Here is a 20,235-nt window from a genome sequence, read left to right as displayed (position 1 = left end):
CGTATAGTAATAATTAATCGGAATCGGAACTAAAACAGAAATCCGAGATCGGAACTGAAACAGGGATCGGTATCCGGAACTGAAAATGGAGTCCGTATCCGAAACAAAAAGGAATCCAAAAACCCGGCCGCCACCACCCTGCATTTGACTTGAGTTAAATCCCCGCGTCTAGATTACTCGGCTGTGATTGGTTCCCCATATTTTTCCATTTTCCGTCATATACCCATATACATATGTAGGGTTCGGTATAGGGAGGATTGCAGGAGAGAGAATTAATCGGTGGCCGCCCGGCCAAATCGGTGGCCGCGGTACCGCCACCGCTCCACTCTACTCAACTCGCTGGCGTCAGTTCCGCCAACCTATAACAGTGTACACTCATGTGTACCACTGTTTACCATTACCCCCCAACATTACATTCATTCACATCAATTCCCACACATAGATTTTGACATATATATACGTACATACATATTGTTGGAACTACACGCATACCTCCAACTTGTATTATTTTGTTACGTACACTCGGATTAGGCCGAGTAAGTGCAATCGGATTAGGCTGAGAAGCATCCCAGAGACTGTGTCCGTTATAATTGGTTTCAAGGATTATCTTTATGTGCATGTAGGTTATAGTGCATGTAGGCTAAACAATGGCCACAGAAGTGGCCCTTCGCAGAAGTGACCGATACCGTGGGACTGGGTGTCGTGGGAATACATATCCGGGTACATGCCTAAACAATAGGGAAGTAACCGGATGCCCTGAGAGACCTGTCCCTTATAAGGCGGTACTTAGGCGATGTCAAGATATTCTGGACGGAGCACTACCAGTGTGTGTATCTCCTTAATCATCAATAAATGCTGTGACACGACTTTGGCCTTTTACTTGGATCCTCCACCCACCCCTACGTAACAATATTAACATAATATTATGACAAAAACCTTTAGGATTTGGGAGCTTTTAAACGAGGTATTGCGATAAAAATGAGAAGTAAATAATAAAGATAAATTTGAGAAGTAAACGTAAATAAAAATACAAGACAATAAGAAAACACTGAAAATTAATTGATAAATATAAGTATTTATCTTTGCTATTATTATAAAAGTACAAATTTTCAAAAATTGCACAATTCCCATGAATGATAAAAATATAAATTTGATGTAAATGTAAATAACAAAATAAAGTAACAATAGCATGAAAAATGTATATGAAAAACAATAATATTAAATATTTGTGTCCATTTCATCACAACCAGAGCATGAAATATATATTTTTTTTAATTTTGTACGTTATACATACAGGTTTTTGACAAATATGGCACAAAAGCCGAGTTAATTTTTTTTTCATTGGATAAGGGCAGAATCTGCAGTTTCTCGATTGCACTCTAGAAATGGGAGATTTACTCCCCGATACGCATTCTTGCAAAATGTTGGTGGAATTCACTTCTGGTGATTGTCGATGATACTGCGATATAACCATTTCAATATGCCGATTCTCCTCCATCTTCTTCATCTACCTGTTCAAGTGCATCTATTACAACAGACACCATAATTTCTGGTCCTCATGGTCGTGATACTGCGTTGATTGTTGAAGCTTCTTTTTTCCCTTCTGCTTTGCCTCTGTTGGCTGGTCCTACGACTGCTAAACAATCATTTCTTGCAACAAAGAGACTCACATGTCAGACGGAGAAATCGGAGATATAATTTTAAACATTCATATTCAAATGGCCTACGAGACAATTCTTGTAGGCCATTTGAATATAATTTTATACAAATATGTATCACGTTTATTGGTGCGAGTTGAGAATATTTAAGACTTTTTATTTCATAATGATTTAAAGCATTAAGAGTGAGATCTCATTTGTTTCACAGGATTAGATTTTTATTAGTTTCATTTAGAAAATGATTTTAAGACAAACGTCACAATTGTGTGGCTCTACTTCACTATGAATATATACATAAATATGGGATCCATGAATGTGTGCGGGAGGATATTCAAAGTCAAAGTTTTTACGCAACTCATTTAATGTCTTCGCTTCGGGGTCGACCAGCGAGTGACGCGCGAAGCGACGCCAGGCCTGCTAACTTAAAATATTCTCATTCATACCAATCCCACATATATTTGTTTTAATTTATACCAGGAAATCCGAACAGGTAACAGCCCCAATGCACCTTCCTGGCCAGAAACATTGTACATACATTGGATACAAGTACATATCAATTAACACGCACTCAGATATCTATGGTCAAATTTGTAAATTTCCAGCATTTTATACAATTCAACGAAATTTGAAATAGCTGAAAGCTAGAAATTTGCGATAAAATAGGTAAGGTTGCCAATTTTTTGGAAGCGTTCCATTGAAAATCAGATAAATTGGTAAACTCTGATAGGAAACGATCAACCTGGAGTCACAAATTCGAGGTCTGGCCAATAGAAACCAGTAGGATTTGAACCCATGACCACTTTATGCTAACCACTAGTCTGCTGGTTGAATAATGTCAAATTTTACTGTGAATAATTCTGAATAAATATCATATTTCAACGGTAATTTTCTCCAGAGTGGTATCTCATATGTTTTATAGATGTGTCAGCAAATGATTTTAAACAAACAACACACTTGTGTGGTTTTACCTTAGTATCGGACTGCCATATTTACCGGTAGATCAAGACACGTCACGGTTAAAAGATCTACTCCTGTGTATCGGTCCGTGAGTCACTTGTCCCAGTAGTCTATCTAGCTAAGTTAGTTAGACAAAAGCAACTGAGGGCGAAAACACAGAGATCAACGGCACAGCACGCGGTCTTGGCTTCCCAGGGCATTTCCCAGTTCATTATTGATTCGTACGATATTTTTTCACCAACATTTCTTCAAATGTGACTGACAAATGGGACTGTGTGCCATGAATATGTGCTAGGGATGCTGCATTTTTTTCGCATGTATAAAAGTATTGTTACGTACGCCGCCAAGTAAGTGCAATCGGATTAGACCGAATAGCATCCCAGAGACTGTGTGACCATTATAATTGGTTTCAAGGATTATCTCCAGACTAAGTAAGTAGGCTAAACAATGACCACCGAATTGGCGTAGTAACAGCACCCGGTCCTTTTTCAGAAGTGACGGCGATAGCGTGGCACTGAGTGTCGTGGGAATACATATCCGGGTACATGCCTAAACAATAGGGAAGTAACCGGACGTCAAAGATGTCCTGAGCGACCTGTCCTTTATAAGGAGGTACTTAGACCATATCAAGACATTCTGGACGGAGCACTGCCAGTGCGTGTATCTCCTTAATCACCAATAAATGCTGTGAAACGACTTTGGCCTTTTACTTGGATCCTCCACCCACCCCTACGCAACAGTATCTTGAAAAAACCACGTGCCATGGCCTCTCTGTGTGATTTCGCCCTGAATTTGAGAATGAACATTTCTCTGTGTGACCTATTTAAAGAGATTTTGTCCGAAAATATAGGTAAACCTCACAGTATAAGATATCGAATGTTTCATAAGATCGTTTTTCCGAACATATAATAAGGTGTACTCAGGTCGCCTTAGAAGTAGTACTTTCTGAGAGTTTTTCTTCAGAGTGACATCTCATATGTCTCGCAAGGACACGTTTTTGAGTGAATGATTTTGGACAAATGTCACATTTGTGTTTGACTTCACTATGAATACTCATGTGTGAAGCAAGGGTAGATTTGTGAGAAAATGATCTGAAACAGATGCCACACTTGTGTGGCTTTTCCCCAGTATGAGTATACTTGTGTTCAACGAGGTTAATTTTGTGGGAAAATGATTTTGAACAAATATCACAATTGTGCGGCTTGTATCCAGCGTGAGACTTCAAGTGCCGTGTAAGTGAAAAGTTGTGAGTGAATGATTTTAAGCAAATGTAACATTTGTGTGGCTTTACCCCACTATGAATATTCATATGTGAAACGAGGTAAATTTTTGTACCGAATGATTTGAAACAAATGTCACACGTGAACGGTTTTACCTCAGAGTGCGAACTCAAATGTCTCGCAAGATGATCTTTTTTACTAAACGATTTAAAACAAACGTCACATTTATGTGGCTTTACCCCGGTGTGAATACTCGTGTGTAAACGGAGGTCAGATTTTGCAGTGAATGATTTTAAGCAAATATTACATTTGAACGGTTTTTCTCCGGAATGGCACCTCATATGTCTCAAAAAGTTAAATTTTTGGATAAACGATTTCAGACAGACGTCACATTGGTGCGGCTTTATCCCGGTATGAATTAGCATGTGTGCATGTAGATGAAATTTTAAATTGAATGATCTTGAACAAATATCACACTTGTGTGGCTTGTATCCAGTGTGAGACTTCAAGTGCCTTGTAAGTGAAGATTTTTGAGAGAATGACTTCAAACAAATGTTGCATTTGTGTGGCTCTATCCCAGTGTGAATACTCGTATGTAGACAGAGGTCTGATTTTAAACAAATATTACATTTGAACGGTTTGTCTCCGGAATGGAACTTGATATGTCTCAAAAAGTTAGATTTTTGGACAAATGATTTCAGACAAACGTCACATTTGTACGGCTTTATCCCGGTATGAATTCGCATGTGTGCATTTAGGTGAAATTTTGAATTGAATGATCTTGAACAAATATCACACTCGTGTGACTTGTATACAGTGTGAGACTTCAAATGCCTCATAAGCGAAAATTTATGAGTGAATGATTTCAAACAAATGTTACATTTGTGTGGCTTTACTCCACTATGAATATTCATATGTGAAACGAGGTAAATTTTCGTACTGAATGATTTGAGACAAATGTCACATGTGAACGGCTTTTCTCCAGAGTGCGAACTCAAATGTCTCGCAAGAATATCTTTTTTACTAAATGATTTAAAGCAAACGTGACATTTGTGCGGCTTGTCAATAGTGTGAGATATCAAATGTCTTGATAGTAAAGATCTTCGAGCAAATGCTTTTGAACAAATGTTGCATTTCTGTTGCATTGTCCCGGTATGAATACTCATGTGTACACGCAGGTGAGATTTTAGCCTAAATGATTCCAAACAAGTATCACATTTGAACGGTTTTTTTCCAGAGTGGCAGTTCATATGTCTCAAAAGGCGATTTTTATGTAAAAATTCCGATGGACACATACTACATTTGTGTGACTTTATCCCAGTATGAATATTTATGTGTGCCCTGAAGTACTTTGTCTTATTAAATGACTTTGGACAAAAGATACATTTGTACAGATTTTCAGTTTGAGATGTTGTCTGTGTCACTGTTTCACCGGCATCCTTCATTTCCGGTCTGTTATCATCCAAAGTAATATTTCCTCCGTGTACCTACAGAATAAGCAAAACGCTATATGATTTCATACTGTGATCAGATAACATTTAATAAGCGAATTAATACATCAATGTTTTGCTTAGGATCGAATCTCACTCACTAACCTCGCTATTGTTTGGTGAATTAGAAACGTTCGGTGGCAAACTATCTCCCGATTCATCTTGCCATTTTAGATCTTCCAGCAAAACTTCCTCCGGCTTGATATTGAAAGACTCGCCCGATCTCATCCTCGACGTTTCGTCACTCCGGATACAAACGTTTCGAAAGCTATCGAGCAATTCCAGATTGTTGAAACACGAAGGGCATATCATATTTGGCACCTCATCGTCTTGTCTAACCTGTAAATGATAAAGATGGGGTGACGATTGCGAGGACTAATGAATTAGTAATAGATTGCTATTGGAGTGGAGTTTTACTGACCCGCAGTCGACAGCAGGTCCAAATGCGTTCCACTAATCGCCGTGGATGAGGGTCGTCATAGATGGAGACGAAAGTCTCTGGTGGGGCAGAGAAGAGGCAAAGTCTGCATTCCATCGCTTCTTTGGCAGTTTCTGAAAGGCACAAACCCTTCTGGAGAGCGAAGGGTGGAAAATGGACAATGGAAACACTCAAGCTGATTGGGAACTACCCCACAACTACATAAATTAGCGTTTGACGTTTTGCACAGACCACAGCATGATAGAAGTCTACATATACATGTCTGTATGTATGTATGTACGTAGGTTCGGTGATTATTGGTCACAAAGCGCTCCCCCCAAAGGTCACTAAAATATCTATAACGGAACATCTGGCAGCCGAAAAGTCCATCATACTAACGATAACTATCATACTAACGAAAACTCGAGTGCGAAATATTCCGCATTCGCGGTTTTTTTTTTCTTCGCACAGGAAAATTGGAAAATTCTTCGCACATAAAAATTGCCGTATAGGAAACTGCCCAAATATTGCTCAGGAAATGCTTTTTTATACGAGATTTGGGCAATTTTTCTGGATGTTATCACCGAACCACATTAAATACAGATAGATTTGTGACAACAGGTAGGATAATTTTTTTTGCCAATTTTGAGGAACCGTTTCAACAATGATCAGATAAAATTGGCAAACTCCGATATGAGACGATTGACTTGGAGTCACAAATATCTAGTATTAAAGATTAGCCTGGAATCGAACCTGTGGCGGCTCGCTTATACGACATGGTCGAGTTTGGTTGCCTTCCTGCGAGTGGGGACCAACCCGGCTGGGTTCGGAGAGCCGCTACTCACTCTGTCTTCAGCTGTCATATAATAAACACGTGCATTAACATGCCAGTCGTCTCATTCGTTCATCCTCCATAAACCCATTAATCGGTTGGTGCTAAACATAAACGCAATCACTGAGCCATACTGCTAGCTGAATGGACTATTGAGCACATATTTGCCACGAAAATTGTGTATACGTATTATCTGGCAGTTGAGTTTTCGTTTGTATGATATTTCACGTAGGTAAATCTTGATGGATGGAATTTTCGGGTATCAGATGTTTTGTGATCGAGATTTGCGACCTGCGCGAGATCGTTTTATGCGAAATAATCACCGAACCAATAAAAGGTAACGATACTTCATGTTAAAATAATTCGGAGGTGACCAACCCACGACTTTATCTATGTATTTGAGGGTTCGGTGATTACTGGTCACAAATTACTCGTCACAAAGTCACTAAAATCTCTATAACGGAACATCTGGCAGCCGAAAAGTCCATCATACTAACGATAACTATCATAGTAACGAGAACTTGAGTGCCAAATATTGTGTATTCGTGATTTTCATGGCAAAAATTGTCTTTGTGACCACCCCAATGTGACGAATAGTCCAATTACCGTATTTGAGGGGTCTAACTCACGGGACCGAAAGTGAAATGGTCGAAAAAGCAAATATCGGAAGGCAAATATCGAAAATCGAAAGATCTTAAGTAGAAAGATCAAAAAAAAAGGTGCATGGTAAACGGTACTATGTATATATAATATATATGAATGGCATGCGGTGAAATTATGTCTCTTTTTGTCATCCAGCCTTGTTTAATGTGCGCGCGCAAGATACGGGAGGAAAAGCCCGTTCCTCTTGTATCCTGCTCGCGCAAATTAAGTGAGGATGTACGACGGGGGGAGAGAGACTTCTACCGCACGCCACTGATATATATGTATACACTAACCGTTTTTTATATGTATGCATGATAAACGAATATTTTCAACTTTTTCACGGTCACCCGTATTTGAGGTATATACGAAGATTACAAAATAAAATTCGATAGTTAAAAATACTTACACGTTCATACGTACCGGCTGTGAGAGGGGATCCCAACCTTTTAAAGGTGTCCTCTTTACGACTAAATGGCATACAGTGAGGAGACTAACAACCATCAGCACAGGTTTCTTTTCTTTCCAGACGCTGTTGTGAAGGTTTCAATCCAAACTTGGATTTAGCTACTTTTTATTATTTACAACTTATTAAGCCGTAATTTGTAATGTTAAGACCAACATAACCCCGAATCTCGCCGTGTGAGTTTGACGTTTGTTTGATGGATTTATATCTTCATGATATCTTTCATTGGTTATACATCAAATTTCTACATAAAACTTCATTAAATATGTAAGCTATTGATATCTGTCGTATATATGCTCAATTTTTTGGGAATCAACATAATATAACCTATAAAAGTTTTATAAATATTAGAAAACTGAAAACTATTGAATGTACTAGGCTTTAAACATATGTAAAGTTATGTTATTGGTATTTAATTAAATTCTAATGTGTGAATTTTATATTTATTTTGTTGCAGCCATCAAAATGTCCAACTTTTCCAAAAGGAAGCGTTTAGTAGATCAGATACTGGGACAAGAAATAGAAACGTTGACAGATAAACAATCCATAGTTAAAATAGTTCGATCCAAAGGCAACAACTTACACGAGGTAACTTTTGTATTACATTCTCTTTTCAATTTAGTTAATAGTCGTCTTATATGTGAGGTGTCTTTTAGGTCGAGTCGGCAGATGGAGAAACTTATTTGATATCGATGCCGACTAAATTTCGCAACGTGGCATACATTAAAGCCGGCGACTATGTTTTAGTGGAGGCTATAGACGAGGGAGACAAAGTACGAGCCGAGATGGTTAATTTAATTCTGCCGAATCAGATTCCAGACTACATCAAGCGGGGTATATGGCCTGAGCGTTTCAAGAACGCCGTCAAAGGTGGAAAGTATGATTCCAAGCAAAAACATGAAAATGATAGTGAAAGTGACGACGAACTATTTAGAAATGTTAACAGACCAATATCAGATGAATCGGACACGAGTAATAGTGGCGATGAATCGGGGAATGAAAGTGATTCCGGATAAGATGCATGTAAATAATATACAGATTCCTATAATACTAATGAAATGTTATGTGAATTATTTTATAAGTGAATTATCTTAAAATATATATATATATTTTTTGGAAAAAAATAATTTCTTTACTATGATGTTTAAAATAATACTACTTTATTGACACCTTGGTTTTAAACTTTCTTTAATAACAAAAAAAATATATTGTCTCGTAGACCAGGGCTGTGGAGTCGGATCAAAATTTACCGACTTCAACTCGGACTTTATTTTATGATCCGACTCCAACTTGAACGATTTTAGTAAGATGGACTTTTCTTGCGAATATAAAAAATTGTTGGTAATAATAGTGTTTAGGGCGGGTTAAAGGTTTGGACCGTTTCCCGGCCTATGGAAATTCAGTTGAATTTTGAATTTTTTTTTTTGAGGATCTTTATTTCTCGATTAATACAGGTGTATTTGTATGTACAGTGAAGTAGGTAGGGGATTCACTGGAACGAGCCAGGTCGAGTTCCTGAAGCTCACTGGCATCTGGGGACGATGCACTGGTTTATAAAGGTGTTGCTTGAGCAACACCTTTATAAAGGTGTTGCTTGGCTGGTGAGATCACGTTCTGGAAGATTCCGACAGGGTTGAGGTCTTCCTATGTGTTCTATGTTTGATGCGTAGTTGCGTAGCTCCTTGGGATTTCCCATCTACTCGTGATTGCGTATCTGGAGCGAGTCAAATCGCCTTTATGGGTAAGCTGGACGAAGTATTTCGGCCACGGCTAACTTTCGTGTACGAGAACAGGACGCGAATTATAACCTAGTGCTCCCAGTAGATAGACACTTGGAAAGAGCCAGGGATAGCGACCATAAACAACCATGTAAGCATATCTGACGAACCTTTTCTGCACTCTCTCGATTCTCAAACAATGAGCCCTATCACTAGGGCTCCATATAATAGATGAGAACTCGAGAAGTATATCGCTTGTAGTATATACATAGGTACAATAAAAGGTTTAATATTTACCGGTTCGACTTTTTATGTACAATATAAATTATCATAGTTACAGTTTGTAATTTTTATATACATACAATATAAGTTTTCATTTCATACATTACATTGCATACTTCGAGAACTGAACCTCTCCGATAAGTCATTGATCTGGTAATGAACTAGGCGAATCTATGACAGCAAGCCCCAGTAAAGGAAAGACATCGACATTAAATTTAGACGCCAAAAATCATCTGAGATAGTCTGTATTAGAAGCACTGTCTAGGTACAGTACTTGGAGGTGATATACAGGGCCCGTGGCGCGCAAAATAGGGTTGCGCCTCTGCCCAGGGATAGCAGAGCGAGGGAGATAGAGAGCAAAATAGGGCTGCAAGGGTTGGGACGACCGAGACGCCTCCGATGAAGCAGAAGCGGGAGAAGGCTGGTTCCCATCATCGGTGGGTGGCACTGAAGTAGGAGCAGGCAGCGATACGGTGGTAAAAATACCACCACCAGTAACAGGAACGGCAGCCAGAGGGGTAGCAAAAGCGGCAGCAGTAGCTATAGCAGGATTGGCAGCAGAAGCAGCTTCGTATGTTGTCGGCCAGCGATGAGCGATGCCGATTCGCTGGCCGCGGCAATGCAGATGGAGAGGGAGTCGGACACAGTGATGAAGAATTGTTGCAACGGTCGCAGATGTAGTGGGACAGCAACCATCTTCACAGCCTCAACCTGAGCAGCCAAAGCACGGAAGGAATTAGTGAGGAACATCCTGACATCTCGGGAGTCCTTTGCTAGAGTTTCCACAGCTAATTTGAGATCAATCAGCTGAGTGTGAGTGTCGGGCGTCCATGAGGAGTCCTCTTCTTGCCGCTTCTTTAATAGATCCCGCTTTAGCAGAAACGCCTCGTCTACTATAATGTATGGGAGAGGTTCGGTTCCTGAAACCAATGGACTGTCTTTTGGTATATTCAGCTTGTTTTCTTCTAGCAATTTAGCTAAAGTAGATTTATCGAATATACTTCCATGGCTGTTTCTTTCATATGCACCCACATCTATTGAGAAAAACTTATATTGTGCATCTAGCAACGTCAATAATACGATTGAATGTTTTCCTTTATAGTTATAATAATTAGATCCAGCATTTTTTGGGCAGCGTATATTTATATGTTTGCCGTCTAATGCACCAACACAATTAGGAAAGTTCCAAAAAGCGTTGAATTCTTCTGCTGTTGGTTGTAATTTTATCTAAATTATTGCACTAACTTCTTTCACAATATTTCGCACTGTCGAAAAAACTAAACGATAGCTAAAGCCGATCGATCGAAAAGAATTTCCCGTTGTCTGATACCTGAAAAAAGAAAATAAATAATACTTTATTTTAAAGTATGAAAATAAATAATAAAAAAGAAAATAAATAATACAGACTGGGCTAAACTACGAGATTGTTACATAAACGATATAAAAAGAAATCAAAAGAACATATTACGCCATCAAGATAATTAAATCATAATTGACCATTGATTAAGAGAGCAAACTTTTTTTTTGAAAAAGTCAATGGATTTACAACAAAACAAAAAAAATAGAAAACACGTTTGATGGACGAGACAGACTATTTTTTTGTAAGTGTGAGTCAGTGTCTAAAAAAATTACCAAAATTAGAAGAATCAAAAATAAAGTTGGTCATATATAGAGCAATCAGTGAAACGGAAATCCGTCTCCTTGAGAATGATACTGGTTTTCTTTAATACATACAAAGTTCTAATTGTTTTTTATGTTATGTTAACTGAATTTTATTTTTAATTCATCTAAATTCGATATATTTTTACGAAAAATGGGTTGTTCTTATCTATCAAACTATAACTCTTCCAAAAAATTAAAAGAAATGTGTCGGTGCTGTGTTCAATCCGCGTCTACATTCTTTGTTATTTAATAACTTCATATGCCATAACCCATGCGATGATATTTCATCGGGCACAACACTAGTTCATATCTATGTATGTATGGTTTTCAAAGGTACGCCATTGTGGCGCATTAGGTTCTTCCTGTAATGCCACAATGGTCCAAAACTATAAATAAATCTATAACAATACAATTATATTACATGTATCCTTACCTTATACAAACAGCTAAACGTTCCTTAGTCGATATCGGTAGCCGCCAATTCTTCGTCCTTTTTTGGATGTCGTCTTTAATTATTTCATGCAACTAGTCAAATTGGGACTTGTTCATCCGAAAGTACACATTGAAAACGGTTGTCATCCAGTTGTTCCACGAGCTGCTGGTATTCGCCAAGTTCCATTCTTCTTTTATTAATTTTGTGAACCCATGTCTTTCGAATTTGTCTTATTACTTTTAAATGATCTTCCAGATCATCTAAATAGTCGCTGTCGGAGTCACTACTATACACAGCCATGTTTCACGTTTGAATGGGGAGAAAAATACGTGCAATCTCGTTTGCGGGAACCCCAACATTGGGAAGCCAAAGGACGTGACGTCCCGTACTTCTCAGTGTGTTTTCGCCCTAATAGATCTGTATCCCTGTGTCTCGATCCACGAGTCAGTTGTCCCTGTATTCTATCTAGCCAGACAAAAACAACTAAAGCAAAACAATATGAGAATGGAAGGTGAACATTTCACCATGTGACCATTTCTGAGATTTTGTCCAGAAATATAGGTATACCTCCATAGATAAGCCCTTACGCTCTAAGCCGATCACCCTGTTGGACCATGCACACACAAAAAAAAGTACAGATCATGCACACTCTCTCTCAGTAGCTAGTTATGTAGCTTCTAAGTATGAAGGTCGATTGATATTTTTCGAAAATGCCGACGTGTTCAGTGAAATTTTGTTACAATTACTCAAGAAAACATAAAAAGGCGGATGGCATCACATATCATATGTAAGAATTAATATATAATGTCTTCAATTATAGTAGTATTTTAACATATAATGCAATATCGACGCGATGTATGTACTGAAGGAACAGCGGTCGACAACCTGGGTGTCACTAAATGCACGCGTATATCTTGTTGGCACTGAAGGAAATTCAGAAATCGACATTAAGTTTATAAAACTACAAACAATGAACTAAATATTAAAGTGTCAGCTTTAAAATTGATCCTTGTGGAAGTTACTAATGTTTAAATATTGTAATAGTTAATGATGGTTTTATTATAGTAATATACATTTGTAGTTTAATATAGTGTGTATAGCTAAATATTTTTTTCTTAATATGGCTTTATTAGTTTGGTTTACTGTCACGCGGAGTGTCCAATAAAAAAAAGTTATAAATAAAATAAAACTTCAGTGCATGTACATATGTACATAAACTGGTTGCTGAACACTGCCAACCGCTGCGTTCCTTTCTTTTTTTTCACCACTTCCCCGCTAGTTAAACCCCCCTGCACCCCTCAGATAGTGGCGACAAGATCTCCAACGAAATTTTTATGTAATGGCATATCTAGGTTGTTCTACATCTATGTATACCTCACTATCAAATCATTTTTGCTAGCATATAATAATAAGGTTCCCTCAGGTCATATTTTCTAGGAGGTTTTCTTCAGAGTGACATCTCATATGCCTCGCAAGGACACGTTTTTGAGTGAACAATTTTAAGCAGATATCACATTTGAACGGGTTTTCTCCAGAATGGCGGCTCATATGTTTCACAAAGTAATATTTTCGAACGAATGATTTTAGACAAATGCCACATTTTAACGGGTTTACCCCGGTGTGATCACTCATATGTACGACGAGGTAAGATTTCTGAATGAATGACTTTGAACAAATGTCACATTTGTAAGCCTTGTCTCTAGTGTGAGACACCAAATGCTTTGTAAGTGAATATCTTCGTGTGAATGTTTTTAAGCAAATGTTACATGTTTGTTGCATTGCCCCAGTGTGAACATTCATGTGTACACGTAGGTGAGATTTCAGCCGGAACGATTTCGCACAAATATCGCATTTGAAGGGTTTTTCTTCGGTGTGGCGAGTCATGTGTCTCGTAAGGTAAGATCTGTGGGCGAATAATTTCAAACAAATATCACATTTGAACTGTTCCTTCGAGTGGCTACTTATATGTACCACGAGATATTCATTTCGAGAGAATGTCTTTAAACAAATGTCACATTCGAATGGGTTCACCTCGTTATGAATACTCGTATGCCGGCTGAGTTCATATTTTGTATAGAAGGGCTTTAAACAAATATCACATTTGAACGGTTTTTCTCCCGAGTGGCGGTTCATGTGTTTCAAAAGGCGATTTTTATGAAAGAATGCCAACGGACACATGCCACATTTGTGTGACCTTATCCCAGTATGAATTCTTATGTGAGCCCGGAAGTTATTTTTCTTATCAAATGACTTTGGACAGAAGACACATTTATACAAATTTTCAGTTTGAGATGTTGCCTGTGTCACTTCTTCACCAGCAGCCTTCATTTCCGGTCTGTTATCATCCGAAGTAATTTTTCCTCCGTGTATCTACAGAATAAGCAAAACGCTATATAATTTCATAGTGTGATCAGATAGCATTTCATAAGCGAATTAATAAATCAATGTTTTGCTTAGGATCGAATCTCACTCACTAACCTCGCTATTGTTTGGTGAATTAGAAATGTTCGGTGGCAAACTATCTCCCGATTCATCTTGCCATTTTAGATCTTCCAGCAAAACTTCCTCCGGCTTGATATTGAAAGACTCGCCCGATCTCATCCTCGCCGTTCCGTCACTCCGGATACAAACGTTTCGAAAGCTGTCGAGCAATTCCAGGTTGTTGAAACACGAAGGGCATATCACATTTGGCACCTCGTCGTCTTCTCTAACCTGTAAATGAGAAAGATGAGGTGACGATTGCGAGGACTAATGAATTAGTAATAGATTGCTATTATTATTTATTTATATATATTTTAGCTATCAAGCTAATTTAAAAAAAAAAAAAAAAAAAAAAAAAAAATACATCTTAATTATTATACTTAACTCTAAAATTTATAATTAACTTATATGTACTGTCCCTCACAGAGGTGTCTCTTCGCACCTCGCAGGAATGCATCCATGTTTTTAGCAGACCTGACGCACTCAGGGAGGGCATTATACATGAGCACACCAATGTGAAAAACACCCCCAGCCGTCTTATTCTTTCTTACTCTACTTACAACTAGTTTGTCCTTATTTCTAGTATAAAAACTATGTTTATCTCTATTCCTTATTATATAATCATCAAAATACTTAGGTAATAACTTATGATCTAACTTATAAACAAAAGACAATGTACTAATATTTAGACTAATTCTAATACTCATCCATCCTAATTCATCTAACATACTTCCAATACTCTTAAATCTACTCACATTCAAAATAGCTCTCATAGCTTTATTCTGTATTTTTTGCATTTTTTCTAAATCTTGGCCACTAAACAAATTAAGCACAGTGGCACAATAAACCACATGTGGCAAGACAATTGAATTAAACACTAAAATTTTACTTTTTTTACTTAAAATATTTCTTAATCTACATAATACACCAACTTTTCTAGCCATTTTTTTTATTATATAGTCAGCGTGCATTTTAAAATTTAGTCCTGAATCTATGTATACACCTAAGTATTTTATATTTTCAACTTTTTCAATTAACTTATCATTAATTCTAATTTCATTCAATATATTTTTATTTTTACCATTCAACCACATCATTTTTGTTTTATTCACATTCAACTTTAATTTATTTTCACACAACCAGTCATTCACATAATTTAATTCTATATTTAAAATCTCAGACATTACATCAACATTCTTTCCAATTATATATATCAATGTATCATCTGCAAACAAATGTATTTTACACATCTTAATTACCTTAACAATATCGTTTATATATAATATAAATAATAAGGGTCCCAATTTGGACCCTTGCGGCACTCCATGAGGTGTTACATATTCAGAGGATAACACCTTATCAATTTTTACTCTTTGCCTTCTATTATTTAAGTATGATTGAAGCCACTTTAATACTATACCATTTATTCCTAACTTATATAATTTTTGTAATAAAATATTCCTATCTACTGTCTCGAACGCTCGCTTAAAATCTAGAAAAACTGCTCCAACAACCATGCTAGATTCATCCATCGTCTCCATCCAATCAGAAACCACCAATTGGATAGCGGTTTCTGTTGAATGTTTCACTCTAAATCCAGACTGTTCCACAACCAAACAATCATTTATACTAATGAACTCTTTCAATTGAATCATAACGATTTCCTCCAGCATCTTCTCAACAATCGGTAACATATTGATGGGCCTCATTTCACTGGCTTTATGTGTGCCCGTAACCTTTGGTACCGGTACAATAGTAGACACCTTCCATGCATCCGGGACGGATCCCACTTCTAACGATTCATTTATTAATTTCAGTAACTGAGGTCCAACCATATCCCAAGTGTTGATTAAAATATCTAGAGTCAATCCATCCATACTAGAAACTGATTTCATGCCCTTCAATACACCATTTAATCCCTCCATTTCCACTAATTTAAACCTTTCAAACTTATTTAAACCCAAGTTAATATCATCATTCACACTATTATGCCTTGTTTGTATTGAATTAACTATATCATTCACACTATTGATGTAAAACTCATTCAATCTTTCAACCATATCCTCTTTATCATTATATACTACTCCCTCGACTTCTAATTCATTCAAAGAAACATTTTTTCCCCCGGAAATCAAAGTTTTAATTATTCGCCACATTTTTGTGGGATCTTTTTTTGCACCATCAATATTTCTTTCATGCCAATCCCTCTTCGCATTACGTAAAACATTCACACATTTATTCCTCTTTCTTTTATACTCTAACCAAGCCTTTTCTAATTGGATTCCATCCATAGCCTTAATAATTTTATATCTTTTATAACTAACATTCTTATCAACTAAGCTTTCCTTTACTTCCTTGGTAAACCAAGGTTTCAGCTTATGCTTATGCATGATTCTTGTGGTTTTTACGCATTTACTTTTAGAATATGTTATATTACGATACATTATCTCCCACATTTCATTCACACTATCACCATCCTTTCCCCATACACACTCCTTTAACAATTCATTCATCAATTGATAATCAATGTTTTCTCTTTCAGTCACCTGCATATTTTTAAGTCCTCCGTTACTAAACCGCTGTCCCAAAAACATGTTGACAATAGAATGGTCTCCTATTTTCGGTACATCTTTCACCTCACACCGCAGATCCATTATATTCGTTATAACCAAATCAATGAGAGAGCTTGATAAATTATTCACTCTCGTTGCTTCCGTCACTTTTTGTTTAAAACCCAATTCATTTACCCAATTTCTCAACTTTTTTACATAAAATTCTTCTGTCTGTAACCAATTAAAATTCCAGTCCCCAAACATAATTATATTTTTACTCACATCTATACTTCTTTCACTCAATTCTTCTAAAAATTTAAGAAATCTTCCACTTCTACCATTCGGAGAGCGGTAAATTACTAGCAAAAACACAGTAACTCCATTCACAAGCAGATCCACACCAATTGTCCAAAACTCACCATCAACCTTATTAACTATTACATTACCGTAACTTAAATCATCCCTTAAATACAATAGTACCCCACCCGTATGTCTAGAATTAGAGTCACATCTCAAAACACAATATCCATCTATATTCAGCTCAAAATCTTCAAAATCACTAGTTACATGCGTTTCACTTAAACCTATAAATAATGGTTTTTGACTTACAGTTAAACTCCAAACCTCATCCTTGTGAGCAAAAAAACTTTGTACATTTATACCGATACCTTTTGGTGGTTGCTATATATTATTATACTTAATTCTATTTCTCATTAATTCTATATTTCTTTTATATACACTGCACTTAGTGTCCAACGGTCCGTGATTTGTGTTCAAATTTAATTTTAATTTATTATTACTTTTAAAGCAATTATTACATTTTATTATTTTATTGTTACATCCCTCGCTTTTGTGCCCTTCTTCTCCACATTTCGCACATGTCACCTTGTTTCTACAATCCACCGCTTTGTGATTAAATCCGTAACAATTTAGACATCTTAGAATATTAATTTCTTCAAAAACCCTACATCTATCCCAATTTATATTTACTTTTCCATCTTCAATAAATCTTTTAAATGTATTGCAATCTACTTCCACTATCGCATTATATTTATTATTTTTTCTACTTTTCCATATTTTTAACACCTTCAGTTCACCATCATTTATAACTTCTTGATTTTGATTCATCAAACACTCAGCCAACTGTTCACTTGTAAGTTCCTCCGACATATCTACAATTTTAATTTTGGGATTTTTTAATTCCCCTCTTTTAACATTATAATTCTCCCCTAATTTATTTTCTACTTCTTTTATTAATTTAATACTATCCTGTGCACTGTTACACGTTACAGCAATGCCCCCTTTACCGATTTTTTTAACCCCTTGTATTCCTATTTTTAGTTCCTTAGGGTTTATTAAACTTTTACATTCTTCCTTTGTCTTGTCCGTTTCTTGGATTTTTTTCGGAACAATTATTGTTATGTCTTTATTATTCTTCTTAAGTGCATTTGCATAACTAAAACTATTTTCACTCTTATTTACACTTTTTAAAATGTTTAATTCACTGTTGGTTTTTATTATATTTATGTCTTTTTGTATATTGTTTTTCAAATTTTTAAATTCACTTCTTAATTCACATATTACATCCAAAAATTGTTCCTTATCATTATTTTCATTTTTACAAATATATTCAACTAATTTTTTTACTGATGTAATTAAAAATGTCTTATTGTCATTTGATATACTGTTAGTTTTTGTGGTCAAAATGTCCATAATTTTTTTTTCAATTGTTATTACTTCACTTATGCGTTCTTATGCCATTATTATACACTTAGGACGTACACATAATTATATATTACAAATTTATTTTTAATTTTTTAATTGTTACAATTTCGTTGTCCAAATCGCCACACACGTAATCAACGTCTGTACACGATCACGACACGAACAAAATTGGAGTGGAGTTTTACTGACCCGCAGCCGACCGCAGGTCCAAATGCGTTCCACTAATCGCCGTGGATGAGGGTCGTCATAGATGGAGACGAAAGCCTCTGGTGGGGCAGAGAAGAGGCAAAGTCTGCATTCCATCGCTACTTTGGCAGTTTCTGAAAGGCACAAGCCCTTCTGGAGAGCGAAGGGTGGACAATGGATAATGGAAACACAGAAGTTGTGCTGCAACAACCCCACAACTACATATGTACATCCGCTTTTGACGTTTCGCACAGACCACTGTGTAATAGACAGCTGAGTCTTTCTCTGGCTGAGTCTATATGTAGATATTTTGCTATCTGCAAATCCAGAGCCTCGCAATACAGTGTTCTGTCGTACACAGAGATTTTAGTATACTCAAGAGTTGCCAGCACGAGCACTCGATACTTGGGAAATTATAGATTTTTTAAATTTTTGGCTTTTTGGCTTTTTGTCTTCAATTTTTGTTTCCAATATACATATCTATTATTCTAATTATTTAATCGAGTACTCGGGATACAACAATTTGCATTTATAGGAAATCTTTTGGCACTGAAATAAATGGGGAATGAGAGTGATTCTGGATAAGATACATGTAAATGTGGGTGCGGTGATTACTGGTCACAAAGTACTTGTCACAAAGTGACTAAAATCTCTATAACGGAACATCTTGCAGCCAAAAAGTCCATCATACTAACGAGAACTTAATTCCAAATATTGTGTATTCGCGATTTTCATGGCAAAAATTGCCTTTGTGACCACCGCAATGTGACGAATAATCCAATTACCGTAAATGGGTTCGGTGGTTATTCCGCAAAAAGCGATCTCGTGCATGTCGCTAAAATCTCGATCACGGAACATCTGACACCCAAAAACTACATCAATCGATATTGATTTACGCGAATAATTGTAATGTTCCGTGATCGAGATTTTAGTGATTTGCACAAAATCAATTTTTGCTGAATAGTCCGTTTACTATGGAAATGATATACAAATTGGCCAACCGATGGTTTTACGGTCAGCACCTTGGGGCTGCCATAATATTATTAAATGTCAGTATAAATAATAAATAGACAGTATAAAAATCTGACGTACATTCGTCAGAATAAATAGCAATGCCCATTGGATAGAATTGTCCATTAAGATCGTACCAAACTTTTGTTGATATCAATTGTAGGCGGGGTAGCGATGTGTTGACCGTATCCCGGCCTAACGAAACACTGTTGTGCTAGTTTTATAAAGTTTTATTGTTTGCCTATGGTTGTACAAAGGTATGGTATTTGTGGGCAAAAGTATGTCGTTCAGCGGTCTCTGGATATGGTAGAGTGTCGCTGGCTCGGCATTCAGCTATGTTCAGAAGGTCTCTGGATGCGGCAGTGTGCTGCTGGCTCGTCCGGCTGGTTGATCTTCCAAGTCCGCGTAGTGTAGTGGTGGCTGGTCAGGAGCTGTATGTTGACTGGTCTGCTGCTGTGTGTCGACGCTTGCTGCTGTGGGTCGACTGGCGTTGTTTGGGTTG

At 36.9% G+C, this 20,235-nt stretch overlaps 3 protein-coding genes across 4 annotated transcripts; 1 reads left to right on the top strand and 2 right to left on the bottom strand.

The window, feature by feature from the left end:
- Positions 1-1,057: 1,057 nt before the first annotated feature.
- LOC143920127 (uncharacterized) lies at positions 1,058-6,560 on the bottom strand. Of its 2 annotated transcripts, XR_013261310.1 has the most exons (4): positions 5,747-6,034; positions 5,431-5,664; positions 3,377-5,322; positions 1,058-1,810 (listed from the first exon to the last, which is right to left on the bottom strand). XR_013261310.1 is itself a non-coding variant. In XM_077442841.1 (3 exons), the coding sequence occupies exons 1-3, from the start codon at positions 5,858-5,860 to the stop codon at positions 3,535-3,537; spliced, it is 2,136 nt and encodes a 711-aa protein (XP_077298967.1). In that variant the 5' UTR covers positions 5,861-6,560; the 3' UTR covers positions 2,007-3,534. The 2 variants fall into 2 exon arrangements, 1 of the variants encoding a protein (XP_077298967.1); XM_077442841.1 differs by lacking the exon at positions 1,058-1,810 and having other exon boundaries at positions 2,007-5,322; positions 5,747-6,560.
- A 1,372-nt stretch (positions 6,561-7,932) lies between these two features.
- LOC143920136 (putative RNA-binding protein EIF1AD) lies at positions 7,933-8,699 on the top strand. Its single transcript, XM_077442853.1, has 3 exons — positions 7,933-7,950; positions 8,141-8,271; positions 8,340-8,699. Exons 2-3 carry the CDS (start codon positions 8,149-8,151, stop codon positions 8,697-8,699), a joined length of 483 nt encoding a protein of 160 aa, XP_077298979.1. The 5' UTR covers positions 7,933-7,950; positions 8,141-8,148.
- A 409-nt stretch (positions 8,700-9,108) lies between these two features.
- On the bottom strand, positions 9,109-19,689 carry LOC143920129 (uncharacterized). The gene is made up of 4 exons (XM_077442844.1): positions 18,726-19,689; positions 14,257-14,490; positions 11,779-14,148; positions 9,109-11,013 (listed from the first exon to the last, which is right to left on the bottom strand). Exons 1-3 carry the CDS (start codon positions 18,837-18,839, stop codon positions 13,198-13,200), a joined length of 1,299 nt encoding a protein of 432 aa, XP_077298970.1. The 5' UTR covers positions 18,840-19,689; the 3' UTR covers positions 9,109-11,013; positions 11,779-13,197.
- Positions 19,690-20,235: the final 546 nt, after the last annotated feature.

The sequence above is a fragment of the Arctopsyche grandis genome, chromosome 12 (assembly GCF_051622035.1).
Source record: "Arctopsyche grandis isolate Sample6627 chromosome 12, ASM5162203v2, whole genome shotgun sequence".
In the NCBI taxonomy this organism is placed as follows: Eukaryota; Metazoa; Arthropoda; class Insecta; order Trichoptera; family Hydropsychidae; genus Arctopsyche; species Arctopsyche grandis.
The sequence above is the reverse complement of the archived record's forward strand: the minus strand, read 5'-3'. Positions and strand labels throughout refer to the sequence as shown.

Excerpts from the sequence above, each read along its gene's own strand:
- LOC143920127 (XM_077442841.1), bottom strand. The coding sequence starts at position 5,860 with ATGGAATGCAGACTTTGCCTCTTCTCTGCCCCACCAGAGACTTTCGTC. Across the intron at positions 5,665-5,746 it reads GGACCTGCTGTCGACTGCGG|GTTAGACAAGACGATGAGGT; the intron begins GTCAGTAAAACT and ends TATCATTTACAG. Across the intron at positions 5,323-5,430 it reads ATTCACCAAACAATAGCGAG|GTACACGGAGGAAATATTAC; the intron begins GTTAGTGAGTGA and ends CTTATTCTGTAG.
- LOC143920136 (XM_077442853.1), top strand. The coding sequence starts at position 8,149 with ATGTCCAACTTTTCCAAAAGGAAGCGTTTAGTAGATCAGATACTGGGA. Across the intron at positions 8,272-8,339 it reads AAGGCAACAACTTACACGAG|GTCGAGTCGGCAGATGGAGA; the intron begins GTAACTTTTGTA and ends GGTGTCTTTTAG.
- LOC143920129 (XM_077442844.1), bottom strand. The coding sequence starts at position 18,839 with ATGGAATGCAGACTTTGCCTCTTCTCTGCCCCACCAGAGGCTTTCGTC. Across the intron at positions 14,491-18,725 it reads GGACCTGCGGTCGGCTGCGG|GTTAGAGAAGACGACGAGGT; the intron begins GTCAGTAAAACT and ends TCTCATTTACAG. Across the intron at positions 14,149-14,256 it reads ATTCACCAAACAATAGCGAG|ATACACGGAGGAAAAATTAC; the intron begins GTTAGTGAGTGA and ends CTTATTCTGTAG.